We start from the raw sequence: 18565 nt of genomic DNA on the forward strand, positions 1-18565 counted from the left end.
TAAACAATTTGATTTCAAAGCGGTAACTTTTCAGGTCTAACATCAAACGAGTAACAATTATTACTGATGACAGTCTTGAAGCCTTGGTCAAGGAGCAGGCTAATTTCAGTTCACATAGATTAAGTCAGTGGTAAGTCAGGTTGCGTTGGAGAAAATTACAAAAATATTAAACTGAAGAAACAGCCCACGTTGACAACACATTTGTTATTTTGGCTCAAGATTGTTTTCTCTCTGCTTATAGGTTGGTAATATATTTCAAAAATAAATGTACAAATTTCTAGGACAAATATTTTCAACCTTTTAAAAAAAAAGTCAACATTTTGCAAGATATTATTGGTCAGTTGAAAAATCAACATGAATAGGCAAAATTACTGCAAAGCATTAACTGTTAAGCCAGTGCTTCCCAAACCTGTTTTCAGTGCAACTTAAATTTAATGCCTCAATCTTTGCATTATCCCAGAGTGGAAATTTGGGGAGCACACCAGGGCTGTTGAGCTGTGTGTTGGTGTGAGTGAGAAAGAGTGACGGAAGTTGCTGAATGGTTGGGGGATGGGGGAGGTGTTTTAGTTTGGACTGTGGGAGGGGAGGTGAGGAACGGGAGTTCAGCATTGGGGGAGTGGATGAAAAGGCAACTCTTTAAAAAAAAACTAAACTTTTCACAGGCTTATTTGGCAGCAGCAGATCAGGCCTCAGAGCAGGCCATTAGGCCTTGACCTTCAAATAATGCCAAGATCTAAATGGGCCTCATAGCCATTGGAATTGAATCCAAGTTCCACAGCAACCATTGATGCTTCAGAGGTCGTGACCCCAAAATCGTGTCTCACATCCCACTGGGGGTTGCAACCCACAATTTGGCAAGTTCTGTGCTAAGCTTGTATGTACATATAGTAAATATTGAAATATAGAAGCTCTGTTTTGAAACAGGTCCTGAATTTCTGGCAGACATGATGGGCTGAATGGCCTCACTGTGTTGAAATCGCTATGATTCTTTAATAGAACATTAATATTGCAAAGTAAAATAATCAGTTTTATCAGTGATCCTGATCAAGTACAAAATTGAGTTTTAAAAATTGGAATGTTAAATTTGATTTTCTAAGGAGGAAAATGCTACTATTGACATGGTGGCACAGTGGTTAGCACCACTACCTCACAGTGCCAAGGACCTGGGTTCAATTCCAGTCTTGGGGGACTATCTGTGTGAATTTTGCACATTCTCCCAGTGTCTTCTTGGGTTTCCTTCGGGTGATCTGGTTTTCTCTCACATCCAAAGATGTGCAGGTTAGACGCATTGGCCATGCTAAGTTGTTCCTTGGTGTCCCATGATAAGTATGTTAGGTGGAGTAGCCATGGTAAATGTGTGGGGTTATAGGGATAGGGCAGGGGGCTGGGCCTGGGCAAGATGCTCTTTCAGAGAGTCGGTGCAAACTTGATGGCTGAAAGGCCTCCTTTTGCACTGTCGTGATTATATGGTTACTAAAATAAATATATCTTTTTCACATCCTAACTGCTTAAGAAATTCAGGCTCTAAATGTGTATAAATATATTAAAATGGATTTTTTCAAAGTAATATGGGTTCCATCATGTAGGGTGATGGATGGCAACTCTATATTGTCATTTGAGACTCAGGAGCCCCACTCTGGCATGGCAGTTTCTGCCACATTTGCTGCAGAGGAAAACAGTGGGCTGAGAAAGTGCACAACTTGTTGACCTATTTTCTTTGGCCCTCTCCTTGACCAACTGAACTTTTAGTTTCTGCTTGCCTCTTCTAATGTCCTTCAAAACAGTCAGCCTCCAGAGATTACAGCTGTCAGCCCCATTCTCCCAGTTATTAAGTGTCAATGTCCACCATCTTCATATCTCGCTTGAAGGTGTTTTTGTAGCGGAGGTATGTATGCTCAGGGAGGGTTTATGACCCTATGGCCAGTACATACAAAAGGTCTTTGTGTGTATGGCCATCATCCTTCTAATAAACACAGATACCATTGGATGAGCAATGAATGTACACTGATGGAATTAGCATGCTTCAGGACCTCTGAAGGTTGGTGACCTTGTCTGCCAAGAGATGCTTAGAATACGTCTGTTTAAAGCGAAGATGGAAAATGTTCAGCCTTTTCTTCTTTATTGCCTATGTAGTCCAGGTCTCACCACTGAAGAGGAGTGCACGGAGGATGCAGGCTTGGTAGACTCACAGTTTTGTGTACCCAGTCAGGTTGTTTTTCCTCACTCTCTTACTCATCTTGGACATAACAGCTGCAGTTTTTTTTCATGAATATGCTGATTAAAGCATTAAGAACCATTGTTGGTGATTGTGCTGCCTAGTTATGTGAAGATATCAATAACCTTCAGTGACATTATAGATGACAACATCTTGACAATTGGTTTCTTGATGCTGCTGTTCAAACCAAGCCTGCTACCAACATGAAACAGTCTGTCCACTTTACTGCTGAAGGTGTTCCTCAGTATGCAATGCTCGTGCAGTGTATCAGCATAGAACATAGTCCTCTGATGAGGACTTGGCAAACTTTCTTTCTTGGATTTAAGAAGTGTAAGGCCGAAAAGTTTTCTCCCAGTCCTGGTATACAAGTAGATGACCTAAAGGCATAATAGAGCAACAAAGAGAAGTATAGGCCAGAGTGTCGGCACCAGAATGTAACCATTCATCCCCACTCCTGTTCTCAAAAGATACAGATGTCTTAGAAAGACAATCTTAGAAACCCTACAGCACAGAAAGAGGCCATTCGGCCCATCGAGTCTGCACCGACCACAATCCCACCCAGGCCCTACCCCCATATCCCTACATATTTACCCGCTAATCCCTCTAACCTACGCATCCCCAGGACACTAAGGGCAATTTTAGCATGGCCAATCAACCTAACCTGCACATCTTTGGACTGTGGGAGGAAACCGGAGCACCCAGAGGAAACGCACGCAGACACGGGGAGAATGTGCAAACTCCACACAGACAGTGACCCAAGCCGGGAATCGAACCCAGGTCCCTGGAGCTGGGAAGCAGCAGTGCTAACCACTGTGCTACCGTGCTGCCCGGTAGTTCCCTTCGTAGCTGACCTTACCACAAGACCATGAGAAATAGGAACAGAGTAGGCCCCTTGAGCCTGTACCATCATTCAATAGGATCATGGCTGATCTGACATTCCTCAGGTCCACTTTCTTGCCCTTTCCTCGTAGCCCTGGATTCTCTTTCTAATCTAACATCTATCTATCTCAGCCTTAAGTATACACAAGGACTCTGCCCCCATTGCTCTCAACCCTCAGATGAAATTCCTCCTCATCTTAGTCTTAAGAATTCTATAATTTTCAATGAGATCACCTCTCATTCTTCTAAATTCCAATGAGTAGAGTCCCAATCTGTTTAACCTTTCCTCATAAGACAATTCCTCCATACTGGGGATCATCCTAGTGAACCTTCTCTGAACTACTTCGAAGGAATAATCTTCCCTTAAATAAGGGACCAGTTGCAGCAAGAATTCCCAACTCTAACACTCCAACCCCTTTGAAATGAGGGCCAACAGTCCATTAGCCTTCCTGATTGCCTGCTGTACCTTTGTGCCAGCTTTCTGTGTTATGTGCACAAGTACCCCCCCAGTCTCCTTGTGTTACAGCTTTCTGTAGTTTTATCCATTAAAATAATACTGTTATTTTATTCTCCCTTCCAAAATGAACAACTTCACATTTTCCCACATTATACTCCATTTGCCAACTTTTTGGCCACTTATTTAACCCATCAATATCTCTTTGTTAACTGTTTGAATCCCTCTCACAACTTGTCTTTCCACCTATTTTTGTGTTGTCTGCTAATTTAGCTACATATGTTATCATGTTGTCATGATAAAATGAGCTTCAGCATTGAGTTGCTTTGGCAGGCAGCCCTTTTTCTCCAGCAGCTTAAATAGACTGCATATGGTCTATAAACCAAATGCTTTAGTGAAACTGCTAAAGGCAATATACAGTGATCTCCTTTGCTCACGACATTTCTCTTGCAGCTGCTGGATTGAGAAAATCATGCCAATTGTAGATCAATGTAATACTCAGCAATTTAATGTAAAATGCGGAGAGAATAAATTACATCATATCTAAACCAGGTTATCTTATTTATTACTGTGGTTACAAGGGCAGGTCAGAGGTTAGGAATTTTATGGCAATTAACTTGCATCCTGACTCCCCAAAGCCTGTCCAAGGCACAAGTCAGAGGTATGATGGAATACTCTCCACTTGCCTGGATGAGTACAGCTCCAACAACACTCAAAAAGCTCCACACCAATTGAAGTTCTAATGTCACTGCATCCAGGTCCTAGAGGCCTAACTCCTGGCATTGACCTCCATGGTTATATACTCTGCTGCCTTTTGACCATGTGTCTGAAAGGCCTCCTTTTCCCTTGCGGTTACAGCCACTGCTTCTCCTTTCTAGCTCCTCCACGAAAGTGCAAGGTCTGGGAATCCTGGAGCCTTCTCTCTCTCCTGCTGTGCCATTCTTCACTCTTTCCAAGATCAATTTTTCTTCAACCACGGCATCAGCACCTGCTGATGGCACAATGCACCTCTCCTTTAAGAGGTGCAGGCTAGCTTTAAGTGGTGATGGTAGTCAAATATTGGCCTCATGCTGGTGTGTGCGCTGCCAATGAACAGTGCAGTCAGCGCTGACTGTATGCAGAGATCATGGAAATTTGCATGCAGCAGGATATTCGCAATTTTTACAGCATTGCAATACATGGATGGGGGTTAACAGTGCTTTGCAATCTGATGCCCTTCTATCCAGTTCAGCCCCCTCAGTAGCTAAACCAGGAATTATAAATTAGTTTGAAATCAAGTACTGAAAATAAAATAAAATTGGGAAAGATGGAATTAAGAGATAGATAAGTGGGAGAGACAGGAGTTTAAAATAATAAAATCTCTCGCACTGATTAAATTCTTATGATACAAGACACCATTCTTGTAAAATTACCTCTTTTGGGCATCAGGTTGTTTGACAGTAATTATGAAGCATCATACCATAAAAAATGGACTTCCATCTGAATGCACTAGCCCCAACTTCTTCTTGCCATGTTTAGTTGATAATTAATGGCATATTTCTGCAACTTCATGCCCTTACATGGATTTCAATGCTGGGCTGTAGGCAAGCTAATGTTACTGTGTAACTCGCAGAGCAGTAGAATTTGGACCAAAGCATCTGGACTTCAGCGTTTACTTGTTCATATGTCTACTCCAGAAGTTGTTGTACAATTTACTGTATAATGAAAGTGAATGCTGTTCGCCTCAACGTTATTCTCGATGTAAACTCCGGGCCAGTAGATAACTCTTGGCTCACTACCGAATGATCAAAGGCAGTGAAAAGTACAGAATAACTCCAATGTGAATCGTGATATCGTGATGTGCATTTGACAGGAATACGATACAAGTCCATGCATCAGACTGCTGCTGACACAAGATCAGCTCACAATTAGATTGCCTGCTTGGATTAGCTCCAGAGGGCTTGTCTGAAGGAACCCACATTGAATTTGAATTTTCTGTATTGAAATTTTAGCACTCCATTCCCACTTATGAAATTTCCCCATGCACCAGGGATTACAATCTCCTGCTCTACTGGCAGCTAGGTTTGTATAAGTAAATTAAGTGGGAGTGGAAGAGGAAGAAAACTAATCACGCACACTAGGAGCTTAGTGTCCTTGAAGTATTCTATAAACTGCCCTACTATTATTCTATTATGTACTGGCTTAAATGCAGTAATGCAGTGAAGAAAACGGAAATGCCACTGTCCATTAATTTATTCCCATTGAATGAGAAAATGGCGTTATGGGGGATTTCTGTGACAGGATGAGTACATCTCTCAGTCCCTGCCAGCGGCACACTCTGGTCTTGAGCTCTTGAACTTGCTTAAGCCTCCAAACAACTGGTAATGCACACCCCATGGGCATACCCTGGTACCTTGCCTCCACTGACATGCTAAACTACAATAAGGGTATCAGTTTCATCTGGTGTAGATCGCAGATGTCACCTCTTTAAGTGCATGAAGTCAAGAACAATGGAAGAGACAGATGATCCTAGCAAGAGACAAGATGGACCACAGGAAATAACAGCTTTTTTCAAATCACAAACAGAAAACAGAATAAGATTATATTCAAATATTGTCAAAAAAAGATATGCTGTTAAATCTTTTCATCTTGCACCCATCAGGATAGACGCAAGAATGCCAAATTTCAAAGTGAATAACGTATACTGCAGAAGAGGGATGCTGCGTGGTTAAACAAATCAGCTCCAATACTATATTGCCTCCCGAAAAATGGACAAAACATGCTTTAGTTCTGGCAAAATCAGGCAACAGACAGTGTGACACATTCTCGAGTGAGAACTTCGTAATGCTAAGGGAATTGGAATAAATCTTATGCACCATTAGAAAATGTTTTTCCCCCCAGAAAGCAGGGATCCTAAAGAAAAATATTTAACTTTAGCTCATTTTATATATATTAATCCACAACGAATTACAATTGGTGACAAAATGGGTATTCTGTCGATTAATCAAATTATTAACTTGAACATAAAAATGCTGCATAGATTTATGCAAGCTCATGATTGCTTATCTGCAGGTAGCTGTAAAGAAATAGCTAACTATAAAATAAAGTGATAAAAATCTAAACGTTCAATAAATAATATTACAAAATATCTGGAATCCAATAATTTTCCAATAAAATGGGAGTGGCTGCGTAAAATTATTGCCAAACAGCACTCAGTTACATAACGCTAGCAGTTAATAAACAGCTAAAGATGTTATATATTAGCAAGCCAAAAGAAGATGCTTACAGGGTAAAGGTTGGCTAAGCAGGAGAATGGACTTTTCCCGATTTTAATTGCAATAGTATCAGGTACACAACATTTAAAAATTTAAAACTGCTCCCATAATTGGATCACAATTCTAAAATACAACAGTACAAATATCTGAATTCCCTCCTTCCGCCATTTTAGTAGAGGTTTAAAATGAAATATCACTGAAAACAAAATAACATAATTACAGGTTTTACTGAAATTTTCTTATGACATACTTAAAAACAAGTTAGAGAATTGTACAGACCAGATGCCAATTCATGGTTAAGTCAAAAATTAAAATGGTTAGCTTATGTACTTTTTCTTTTTTGCAGAAACGTTTCTGCCACTTTCAGACTGGCACAGTACTGGCTAAGCATCTTTAATGTTCATTCACCGCCTTTACCATCTTCCTACTTACATTGTACTCAGAAACAACTCCTTTGTATACTTCAAAGAATTCCTCGGCATTGACGCGTTCTACATTAAACTGTGGGTAGAAGAAAAAATGTAAACCACAAAAGTTGATTTTCATTCTTTAAATAAGTTTCATTTTCATGACAAATTAGCTCTCCCATCATACACTTGTTCCCTGCCTTATGGGGGGACAAAAAGTAGGATAATCCTGCTAGCAGACTCATTGAACATCAGTTAACATGCCAAGACATGCATTTCACCATATGGAAAATAAAACAACAATTTTCTTTTCTCCTGATGATATAACCAAGGCAGGCACACCTATTCTTCCCCCTCTCCCACCCACTGTCCACTGGAGAACGAGATTTTAAACACTGATAATTGAATTCCAAGTTGAGTCTCCTCGTTGGCAGTACTAGGGTTTTAGGATTCTGCTTACTAAGCAACATGTTTCTATCAAAATATTACAGTCACAAGAAAACAACCTGGCAAGGTTTCTGTGGTACGGATTGAGGGATAAGTACTTGTCAGGACACAAAGAACTCCCCTGCCCTCTTCAAATAATGCCATGGGATCTTTTACGTATACCAAGGGAGAGCATCGGGCCGCAATTTTAATATTTCATTCCAACAGATGGAACTTCCGACAGCATGGCACTGGAATGTCAGCCTTGATTTTCTGCTTAAGTCATTGGAATGGGGATTGATCCACAGCCTAACTTGGAAGTGAAGGTTAGCTATGGCTAACATAAGAACATGAGCTAATTAGCAAGTAGGGTCGCCTATGGCTTTCGGTTTAAAAATACAGTGCTCATTAATAGCAGTACTCTTTCAGTCCTTTATTGAACCAAATAGATTAGAGCGAACCATAGATCACAATCTCAAGTTACGCAAGGCCAGTACTAGGTTAGATTTTAGGAAGTAGTTCTTTTCACAGTGAATAATGGACTCTGGAACAGGAAGTTCACCTCGATTCGCTAAATTTATTTAAGCAAGAGCTGCACCTGCTTCTGGCTGGGGCACAGACCACCTCATACAAAAAGTAGATACTGTATAACATTACTTAAGGCCTGAGTAGTCTCCTAAATTAGTGGTGATCATCTAAAGTGGCCAAAGACAAGGGCCAGAATTCTCCAGCTGTTCATGCTGACGGGATTCTCCAGTCCCGCCAGCAATGCATCCCCACGCGTGGGTTTCCCACCAGCGTGGAATGAGGTCAATGGGAATTGCCATTGACAGCGGCAGGACCAGAGAATCCCGCTGCTAGCCAACAACGTGCCACCTCCCACCAACAGGAAACATGCGGCCGGGAGACCAGAGAATCTCGCCCAAGATTTTCCATATTTTTCATCATCTAGCCTAGATTTTAAGTTCAGTTTTTCCTCTCTCCCAACAGGCGGTCTCCCAAAACTGCAGCAGTTCAAAAATGCAGCTCACCAATGCCTTCTCATGGGCAACTAGGGATGTGCAATAAATGCTGGCCTAGCCAGCAATACCCACATCCCACAAATGAATACAAACACCATGATTCCTTTGTGCAGCCCCAGGCCTTTCCTATCCTTCCGTTCCCTGGACCCCTGTGAAGTTTTCCAGTGCCTGAACTTAGTCTCAGGTGTCCTCCTGCATTCCTTCTGTTTGCTGCAGGGCTGTTACTGCAGGGACTGGAGAGCTGCTGGGCAATCAGCTTGGCCAGCAACTAGCTCTCTAAGGCAGGACATCCTCCTGAGTGAGAGGAGGTCCTGCCTGCAGTCACTTAGCGTTTATCAGAGCTAAAGTGGCTGTGGGGCACTGAGTCGGTGGCGATGTGTTCCCTGATGACTCTTCAGATGGCAGGAAGCAAGACCCAGCCATCCAAAAAATTAAGGTCGATGAGCGCAAGTTTCTGGATGGGACTTGAATCCACAATCTTCAATTTAGGGGCGAGAGTACTACTACTGATCAAGGCCACCATCAAAAACAAGTATATTTTTGCTTACTAGTCAGTATCCATTTTTGTCCTCAGAACTCCCGACTCAACATCCATTTTTGTTCTGTGAGATATCTAGCAGCATAGGAACAGGAATAGGTGAAATTTTGCAGCCCGCCATTGGCTGGGAGCTGCTGTTAATGCGTTTTCCAGTTGTTTGCACCCTCCACCGCAGGAGAACCTACAGCGGGGGTCGTCGTTGGCAGGACCTGAAGATCCCGCTGGTGGGATCAGCCAGAAAATTTCAGCCATGAAGTTCTGGGTTCATGTCCCACTCCAGGATTTGATTACAAAAATCAAGGCTGATACCTTCATGCAATACTGAAGGTGTGCTGCACTGTCGGAGGTGCCATCTTTTAGCTGAGGCATTAAACCGAGGCCTGCTCTAGGGGATGTTAAAGATCCATGGCACTATTTCGAAGAAGAGATGATCTGACCATTTTCACCAGTGCTGTTTGGATGCAAAAGTTGCTACCTCATTTTCTACATTATTACAGTGACTCTACTCCTATAGTACTTCATTGGCTTTAAAGGGTTTTGAGATGTCGTGTGATTGTGAAAAGCACAATATGGATGCAAGTCTCCTCCCTCCCCCCACCCTCCAATTTCCTCTGTGATTTAAATGTTATTTCCCAGCATTAATACCTTGATCTGATAATGCAGATTACTCTTAACAGTAGAAGCAATCAAGTGGAATGTTTTTCATTTGGTCCCACAGTAGCAATTGTTTCTCATGGACCTCTGGCTGTTTCAAATAATGGTCAAATTGACACTTTGAACTTTTAACATGCATATTAAAGCAAGGTCACACATATTGCAGATAATACAAAGTTACTCAGCCCAAGGAACATCATCTCTCTACCACCTTGTTCTCTTATTTAGCAATCAGTTATGTTTTGGATGACTCTAATATATATGTCTCTTCAATTCTGTCAGATTATTGTAAGGATTTACTTTTCATTTATTTAAATTACACCATCTTGCCCTACTTTCTTGCTTTACTTTGAATTAATATTCCTGGCAAAACTTACTTAAATTAATATTTTATGTCTTGTGACTGCCGGGGCTCCCCTTAACTGTCATTCTCTAGGCTATATAGTTTATATATACTTAGTTTAGTGCTGAAATTGTAGCACACATTTTATCCTGACGTTCAATTGCCCTACCCTGAATTTTATTTAGAAACTTTTTAATTGAAGATATATTCAGTAGAAGTAAATCATCAAATGAAAAATGTTGTAAATTATTATTTAAACTTCCAGTAGTTTCCTATTACTATCCATTTACTGCCAATTGATTCAGTGGAGCTTTGCACTTCTGCTTCAACTATTTACCTATCCCATCTAATGATAACTTAAGCCAAATGTGTTCAGAATATATTCAACATATTCTTGCATTGTAATCAACAATAACTTCTGAGACCATAACTAATAAACATCTGAAAAACAAAGTTCATGGTGTTTGGATACTGGCAACAGCTAAACTACGGCCCAAAATCTGATGGAGTGGGAAATCCCACTATGTGCTGTTCACTACATTTGTTCCTGTACACCCCTCCATTCAAAACTGTTTTGCTCACAAAGTTGCTGGGAGTAAGAGCTGATAATGGCACAATGGAAATAATCAATTCTTAAAATTATTTTCATTTGACTATGTGGTTATACATGTTTCAAAAATATTGTAGCAACAAATCTGGTCATTGATTTTACTATACAAAGAACAAAGAACAATACGGCACAGGAACAGGCCCTTCGGCCCTCCAAACCCATGCCGCTCCCTGGTCCAAACTAGACCATTCTTTTGTATCCCTCCATTCCCACTCCGTTCATATGGCTATCTAGATAAGTCTTAAACGTTCCCAGTTCAACCTAAAAACCTTCACAGTTCAACCTAAAAACAAGGTCTTAAGTTAATTCATATCAGTAACAGCAGACTTTTCAAAACATCAAAAAATTGGACGGATAGAAATTGCTTTGTGACATCTTTTAACTTTCTTAGTCACGCAGTTTTATTTATTAATAATTGTGTTTCTGGGTTTTAAATTCCTTATTTTTTTCCCTCTTTTCCAGATGTGCCTCTCATTGCCTTAGCTTTTTTCTTGTTGATGTTTTTAATTATTTTCAATGCCTTTTGCCATTGTAAGATTATTTGATACACCTAGCGATCAGTTGACTGATATTCCCACAGATGCAACCACCACTCCCTCCATTCATTAAGATCTTTATTTTTCAGCCAGCCTGAAAAGCTGGTGTATCCACAAATGTTGATTGAGCTGTTGCATTTCTAGCATGTTATTCTTTTGTTTCAGATTTCCAACATTTAAAATCTTTGAGATTTTTCTCGTCAATTTAAAATTTGAAAGGTAACTATCTGACCCAGATCTTCCAGTTAGTGGCAGAGCGAATGTGCCCACTGTTGACTGCGATTTAAACTGCCCATTTACCATTCTATACTAGAGCCTTTGCACCTTCTGGGTCTGGCTCCAGCAGGGATCCAGCGACAGAATCAGAAGACCTAGTGGTACAGAGCGTACAGTAATTCCAGTGAAGCTGCATCACAAACTAAAAACTTGTCTCTTAAGGTTGGTCTTCAGCTCATTGACTTGCACTATTTTTAAATGGAGCTGTCACCTTCAACATTCCATAACCACATCCCCCGACAATGTTCACTCCCTCTCTGAACCCACCCCAGCACGTGTTCAGCCCTACTTCACTTCCTCGAAAATGCTCACCCCCTTCCCTCTGACAGATTTTATGCTCCCTCACCCCACCTGACAGTATTTACTCCTCCTTCACCCAATATCATCAAGTTTGAGGGTAAATCCACATCCAATATGTGGGAGTCTTTTAAAAGTCTATTGTTAACAATTCAAGACAAGTATGTCCCTGTAAAAATGAAGGATAAAGAAGGCAAGATTCAGGAACTCTGGATAACAAGAGAGATTGTGAGCTTAGTGAAAAAGAAAAAGGAGGCATACATAAATTTCAGAAAATTGAAAATGGATAGGGCTCTTGAGGAATACAAACAAATATAGCAGGAAAGAGCTCAAACAGGGACTTAGGAGGGAAAAAAGGAGCCATGAATGTCCTTGGCAGGCAGGGTTAAGGAGAATCCCAAGGCTTTTTATGCGTATAAAAGGAGGAAGAGGGTAGCCAAGGAAAGGGTGGGCCCACTCGAGAACAGTGAAGAGAATTAATGTGTGGAGCCAGATGAGGTAGGTGAGGTCCTTAACAAGTACTTTGCATCAGTATTCACAAAGGAGAATGATGCAGTGGATGGTGAGTGTAGAAAGGAGGATGTTGACATTCCAGGACATGTTGAGATAAAAAGGGAGGAGGTTTTGAAAAACATTAAGGTGGACAAGTCCTCAGGGCCAGATAGGGCCATTCCAGAATGCAGAGTGAGGCAAGGGAAGAAATTGCTGAGGCCTTGGCCAAAATCTTTGTATCCTCTTTAGCCAAGAACGAGGTACGAGAGGATTGGAGAGTAGCTAACAGAGGAATTCCTCTGTTTAAGAAGGGCAGACGAGACAATCTGGGAAATTACAGGCCTGTGAGCCTTACAGCAGTGATGTGGAAATTATTGGAGAAGATTCTTAGACTTATCAGCGATAGGCAACATGGTTTTGTGAAGGGAGGTCGTGTCTCACAACCTTGAGATTGAGTTCTTTGAGGAAGTAACAAAAAAAATTGACCAGGGCAGGGCAGTGGTTGTTGCATGCATGGACTTTAGCAAAGTCTTCGATAAGGTTCCTCATGGCAGGCTGATACAGAAGGTGAAGTCACATGGGATCCGAGGTGAGCTGGTAAGATGGATACAAAACTGTCTTTTCTAACTGGAGGTCTATGACAAGTGGTGTTCCACAAGGATCAGTGCTGGGGCCTCGGTTGTTTGTAATTAATATATATAAATAAATGACTTGGAGGAAAATGTAGGTGGTCTGATTAGTAAATTTGCAGATGATACAAAAATTGGGGGAGTAGCGGATAGTGAGGAGGATTGTCAGAGGATACAGCAGGATATAAATCAGCTGGAGACCTGGGCCGAAAGATGGCAGTTGGAATTTAACCTGGTGATGCAATTTGGAAGGTCTACTGCAGAAGGAAGATATACAGTAAATGGTAGAGCCTCTAGAAATATTAGCACACAGAGGGATCTAGGTGTGCAGATCCACAGTTCCCTGAAGGTGGGGCATGGTGGCACAGTGGTGAGCATTGCTGCCTCACAGCACCGAGCATTGCTGCCTCACAGCACCAGGGACCTGGGTTCGATTCCAGGCTTGGGTCACTGTCTATGTGGAGTTTGCACGTCCTCCTCGTGTCTGCGTGTGTTTCCTCCGAGTGCTCCGGTTTCCTCCCACATTTCAAAAGACATGCTGGTTAGGTGCATTGGCCATGCTAAACTCTTCCTCAGTGTATCCAAACAGGCTCCGGAGTGTGGTGACTCGGGGATTTTCACAGTAACTTCAATGCAGTGTTAATGTAAACCTACTTGTGACATTAATTTAAAAAAAGGGTGGCAACTCGGGTGGACAAGGTGGTCAAGATGGCTTATGGCATGCTGGCCTTCATCGGTTGAGTATAGGAATTGGAAAATCATGTTGCAGCTGTATAAGACTTTGGTTAGGTCGCATTTGGAGTATTGTGTACAATTCTGGTCGCCACACTACCGGAAGGATGTTGGTGCATCAGAAAAGGTGCAGAAGAGATTTACCAGGATGTTGCCTGATTTGGGGGATATGGACTATGAAGAGAGATTGAACAAACTTGGATTGTTTTCATTGGAGCGGCAGAGGATGAGAGGGGACCGAATAGAGGTTTACAAGATTATGACACGCTTGGATAGAGTGGATAGTCAGGATCTTTTTCCCAGGGTTGAAGGGCCAATTACTCGGGGGCATAGGTTGAAAGTGAGAGGGAGAAAGTTTAAAAGAGATGTAAGGGGCAGGTTTTTCACACAGAGGGTGGTGAATGCCTGGAACGCGCTGCTGGAGGGGGTGGTGGAAGCAGATTCTATAACAACGTTCAAGAGACATCTGGATAGATACATGAATAGGCGGGGAATGGGTATGAATATGGACCATGTAGAAGCAAGAAAATATTAGAGAGGCATCTGTGTTGACACAGACTTGGTGGGCCAAAGGGCATGTTCCTGTGCTGTACTGTTCTTTAAGTGCGTAAAGCGCAATTAAACATCTCTACTTTCAACAAAACGAGCACAAATTTTCACTGCACTATCAGAAAAGACATGGAACCTTAAAAATTGAAATGCAGCAGGCAAATTCACACATCTTACAGGAGGAAGTTTTAATATAGTATCTCATTAACAGTACGTTGCTTTAGTGATAGCCACCCTTCATCTAACCTGTGATTTTGCAACAAAAGGTAGTACACACCTACGTGGTGCATATCCCAATATCAGAACTTAAAATACCTATCGATTATATGTGCACCAAATGCAGCCCAAGCACTTTAGATGCTTGGAAACTTGTAATACACTATCCGTCATCAGACAGTAAAATGGGAAATGTACGAAGGCTGACAGCCTCCAGTATCCTGTCCCATCTAGCACCTTGATCCTAACAGACCACTTTTCTGCAACTAAATACACTCCTTACCCATTGATTCTATCTCACACCCTGGCCACTCTCTGAAGCTGAACCAAATTTTTCTCAATCTTGACATTTTATCCGGTCCTCAGATGAGCTTTCAAACACATTTGTTCCACCATCAACATGATCTGCTTTCACCTCCAGATGATCGCCAGCCTTCAACCCTGCCTCGGTTCTTCTGCTGCTGAAATCTGCACCCATGTCTGTGCTAGCTGTAGACTTGACTATTACAATGCTGACTTGCTGATCTCCCATGTCTCACCCTCCAAAACCTAAGCTCATCAATAGCTTGCCCATGGGAATTTGTACAAATTAGGACTTCAGCCATCATGTCCATGTTGACAGACCTATGTTGGCTCCCTGTCATGCAATGTCTTTATGTTAAAGTTTTAATTTTTGTTTTCAAAATCTTTCATAACATAGCCCTTATAATCTCCCCAACTCTTGGAAATCTCTGCACTGCTCCAATTCTGGCTCCTTGCTCATCCTTAATTTTAATCATCCTACCATTTAAGGTTCTGCCTTCAGCTGCCTATTTCAAAGCTTTAGAATTTTCTCCTTTCATTGATCTATCTCTCTTTCTTCCTTTAAAATGCTCCTTAAAAACTATTTCTTTCACCACTTGGTTTAATATTTCCTTACGTGGCTCAGTGTCTAATTGAGTTTGTTTATACCCATGTGAAGGGCCTTAGGACTTTCATTACATTAAGGGGGGACAATAGCTCCCTGGTGGATTCACCACGGCAATGTCTCGACCAGAGATGGCTTGTCAACCAATCGGCACCCTTTTTCTCATGAAGTATAGATTACTGTTCCCTTCAAAATTTGGCATTCTTGTTTCTGTCCTGATGAGTGCAAGACAAAAAGCTTCAATAGCATGTCTCTTTTTTCAGCAATACTCAAGTTACATACTAATGTCTAAATGCAAGTTGTTTATTTCAGCTTGGAAGTGAATTCCATGAGTATTCGCATCTCACAACTGTAAATGAATGATCCTCACTATTATCAATCTTCAGCACAGTGGCACGGCTTGGGTCACTGTCTGTGTGGAGTTTGCACGTTCTCTCGTGTCTGCGTGGGTTTCCTCCAGGTGCTCCAGTTTCCTCCCATAGTCTGAAAGATATGCTGGTTAGGTGCATTGGCCATGCGAAATTCTCCCTCATTGTACCTGAACAGACGCCAGAGTGTGGCGACTAGGGGATTTTCACAGTAACTTCATTGTAGTGTTAATGTAAGCCTACTTGTGACTAATAAATAAACTTTTAACTTCTTCATCGCTATGGCTCTGGAGGAACAGCAAATTGTAGATGAGATGTTTAAGACTACAGATAGTGTGTGCAGCAATTAGGGAAAAACTTGTGAGCTTTGACAGTACTGTGAGGCATCTTAAGCTTATGCAGTATTGTAGGACATTTTTGAGTTCAGTAGAACAGGGGTGAGTGCTAGAGCTTTTCAATACTGTAGCGGGATAAGATTTGATTTAATGGTGGAGCAATAGATGGAATAATTGAAAGAGTGTCCTGAAACCTGGAAGGTTAGCTGATTCTGTGCTACGAAGCTGTGAAACTGAAATGTCCGAGAGCATTGTGGAATAGGATCCATACTATTGGGAGTCCAGTAGTATTGTTGGGGTTGAAATCTGCAAGGATGAAGGAGAAGAGGGTCAACAGAATCAAGATGCAGGTGAAAATAAGGATCAGAATTTTGAAACCAAGTCATTGCGTGACTGGGAGCCAATATAGGTCAACGGACACAAGCATGATGGACGAACAGGACTTTGCGCGACCTAGGAAATGGGCAAGGTTTTGGTGACCTTAGGTTTATGGAAGCTGGGAGATCAGCAAGAGAGCGTTGTAATATTCAAGTCTACAGATAATAAAGGCACGGGTGAGGGTTTCAACAGCAAAATAACCTAAGCAGGGTTGAAGTTGGGTGACGTTACAGAGGTGGAAAGCAGTGGTCTTGATGATATTGCGAATGATCTCATTTGGCTTCAGACAGTGGCTAGGGAGAGGAATAGAGTCAGTGGATAGGGAATTGAGTTTGTTCCAGGAAACTATGACAATGGCTTCAGCTTTCCCAATGTTCAGTTGGAGGAAATTGCAACTCTTCTAATACTGGATATTGAACAAATAATGAGACAAAGCAGAGACCATGGAGAGGTCAAGAGAGCTAGTGGTGAGTTAGAGCAGGGTGTCCTCAATGTAAATGTGGAAACTGATGCTATGTTTTCAGAATGAGATTGCTGAAGGGCAGCATTTATGTTAGAAATTGGATGATGACAATCAAATGAGAGTTTCCTGGGGTTCTCTGCAATGGCTAGTTTTCTCAAAATACAGTGCACTATTAATTACACAAGTGGTTTTGTCAACCACAAGTGATTCCACTCTATCGTTATGTACCTTTTATGTGATTCCAAAACACAGATAATGCTCAATTCCAAGGCAGCTGCCACAATACTTTCACCTTGTAGCAGTCAAATATATCCTTACATTTCCAAAGAATGTTGGATGATGATCGTATGGGGATAAGAGCTATCACCCCCTTTCATCATGGTTTATTGCACCGGTTCACAGCCTAGCCCATCCAAACTGATGAAGTATACCAAGAAACATAAAGGATCAGTACATTACAAACCCAATCATGAACCAAAGTTTCAGGTGCCATTATAGGTCCAGAGGCTCCTGGCAATACTTTAGAACTCATAGCAGCCTGCACAATTTCACTTGCAAAATGACTAAAAACTGTAATTTTATAAAATGAGCTTGCTTACCATTTGAAATGCAGTAAATTTAAATCCTCGTTCTTCAATAGCATCCAAAATCTTTCCAGTCAGACCTATAAATAAAAAAATGAAAGAATTCAACAGCAATAGTTCACCAATTTCATTTTATATCATAAACATACAATGAGTCAATTGGAAAATTACTTCAGTAGGCATAATTATTTCACATCAGTTCCACATTTTCTCTTCTCCTCAGTGCTGACTCATCCAGTTTCATAGGGCCCATAGGTCAACAAGTTCCTCAACAAAATGGTCATTCTGCACGTGTGAGCATGAACTATGAAAGTCATAAATTACTTTCATGTGAAAGAGTATCACAGCTGAGTCCTATCTCATCCTTACCTAATGTCAACACACAGTGGTCGCTGGAAGGCAATCAGGGAACCCAAGCAGATATTCTCTTTTCTAGCCCACAAGTGCGGAGGGAAATTTTATCATCTTTAACAGGATTGAAGGTTACAAAGGTGAATACATTTTAAAGATACATTTACCTTAAGAGTTCAGTTTTCACTTTTTCTCTTCCACTCCCATGTTGTCTTGTACACACTTCCAGTAGGGATCATTTGACAGTGACTAGATCTAACAATTTAAAACTGACCATCCATGATGGGCGGCACGGTAGCACAGTGGTTAGCACTGCTGCTTCACAGCTCCAGGGACCTGGGTTCGATTCCCAGCTTGGGTCACTGTCTGTGTGGAGTTCGCGCATTCTCCTCGTGTCTGCGTGGGTTTCCTCCGGGTGCTCTGGTTTCCTCCCACAGTCCAAAGATGTGCAGGTTAGGTTGAATGGCCATGCTAAAATTGTCCCTTAGTGTCCTGGGATGCGTAGATTAGAGGCAATCATGGGTCAAATATGTAGGGATATGGGGGTAGGGGCTGGGTGGGATTGTGGTCGGTGCAGACTCGATGGACCGAATGGCCTCTTTCTGTACTGTAGGGTTTCTATGATTTCTATGAGTTGCTGCGGGCTGTCA

The 18565-nt window shown here is 41.6% G+C and overlaps 1 protein-coding gene across 7 annotated transcripts in view; it reads right to left on the bottom strand.

Annotated features, from left to right (window-relative positions):
• Positions 1 to 18565, bottom strand: part of nme7 (NME/NM23 family member 7) — a 181324-nt gene that overhangs the window by 51621 nt on the left and 111138 nt on the right. For all 7 annotated transcript variants that reach the window (XM_078232643.1, XM_078232647.1, XM_078232641.1 and 4 more), the window contains 2 exons: positions 17580 to 17644; positions 7235 to 7303 (listed from right to left, as the gene is read on the bottom strand). In XM_078232643.1, coding sequence (XP_078088769.1) covers positions 7235 to 7303; positions 17580 to 17644 — 134 coding nt within the window. The remainder of the gene's footprint in view (positions 1 to 7234; positions 7304 to 17579; positions 17645 to 18565) is intronic.

Source organism: Mustelus asterias, chromosome 17, assembly GCF_964213995.1.
Source record: "Mustelus asterias chromosome 17, sMusAst1.hap1.1, whole genome shotgun sequence".
Lineage (NCBI taxonomy): Eukaryota > Metazoa > Chordata > Chondrichthyes > Carcharhiniformes > Triakidae > Mustelus > Mustelus asterias.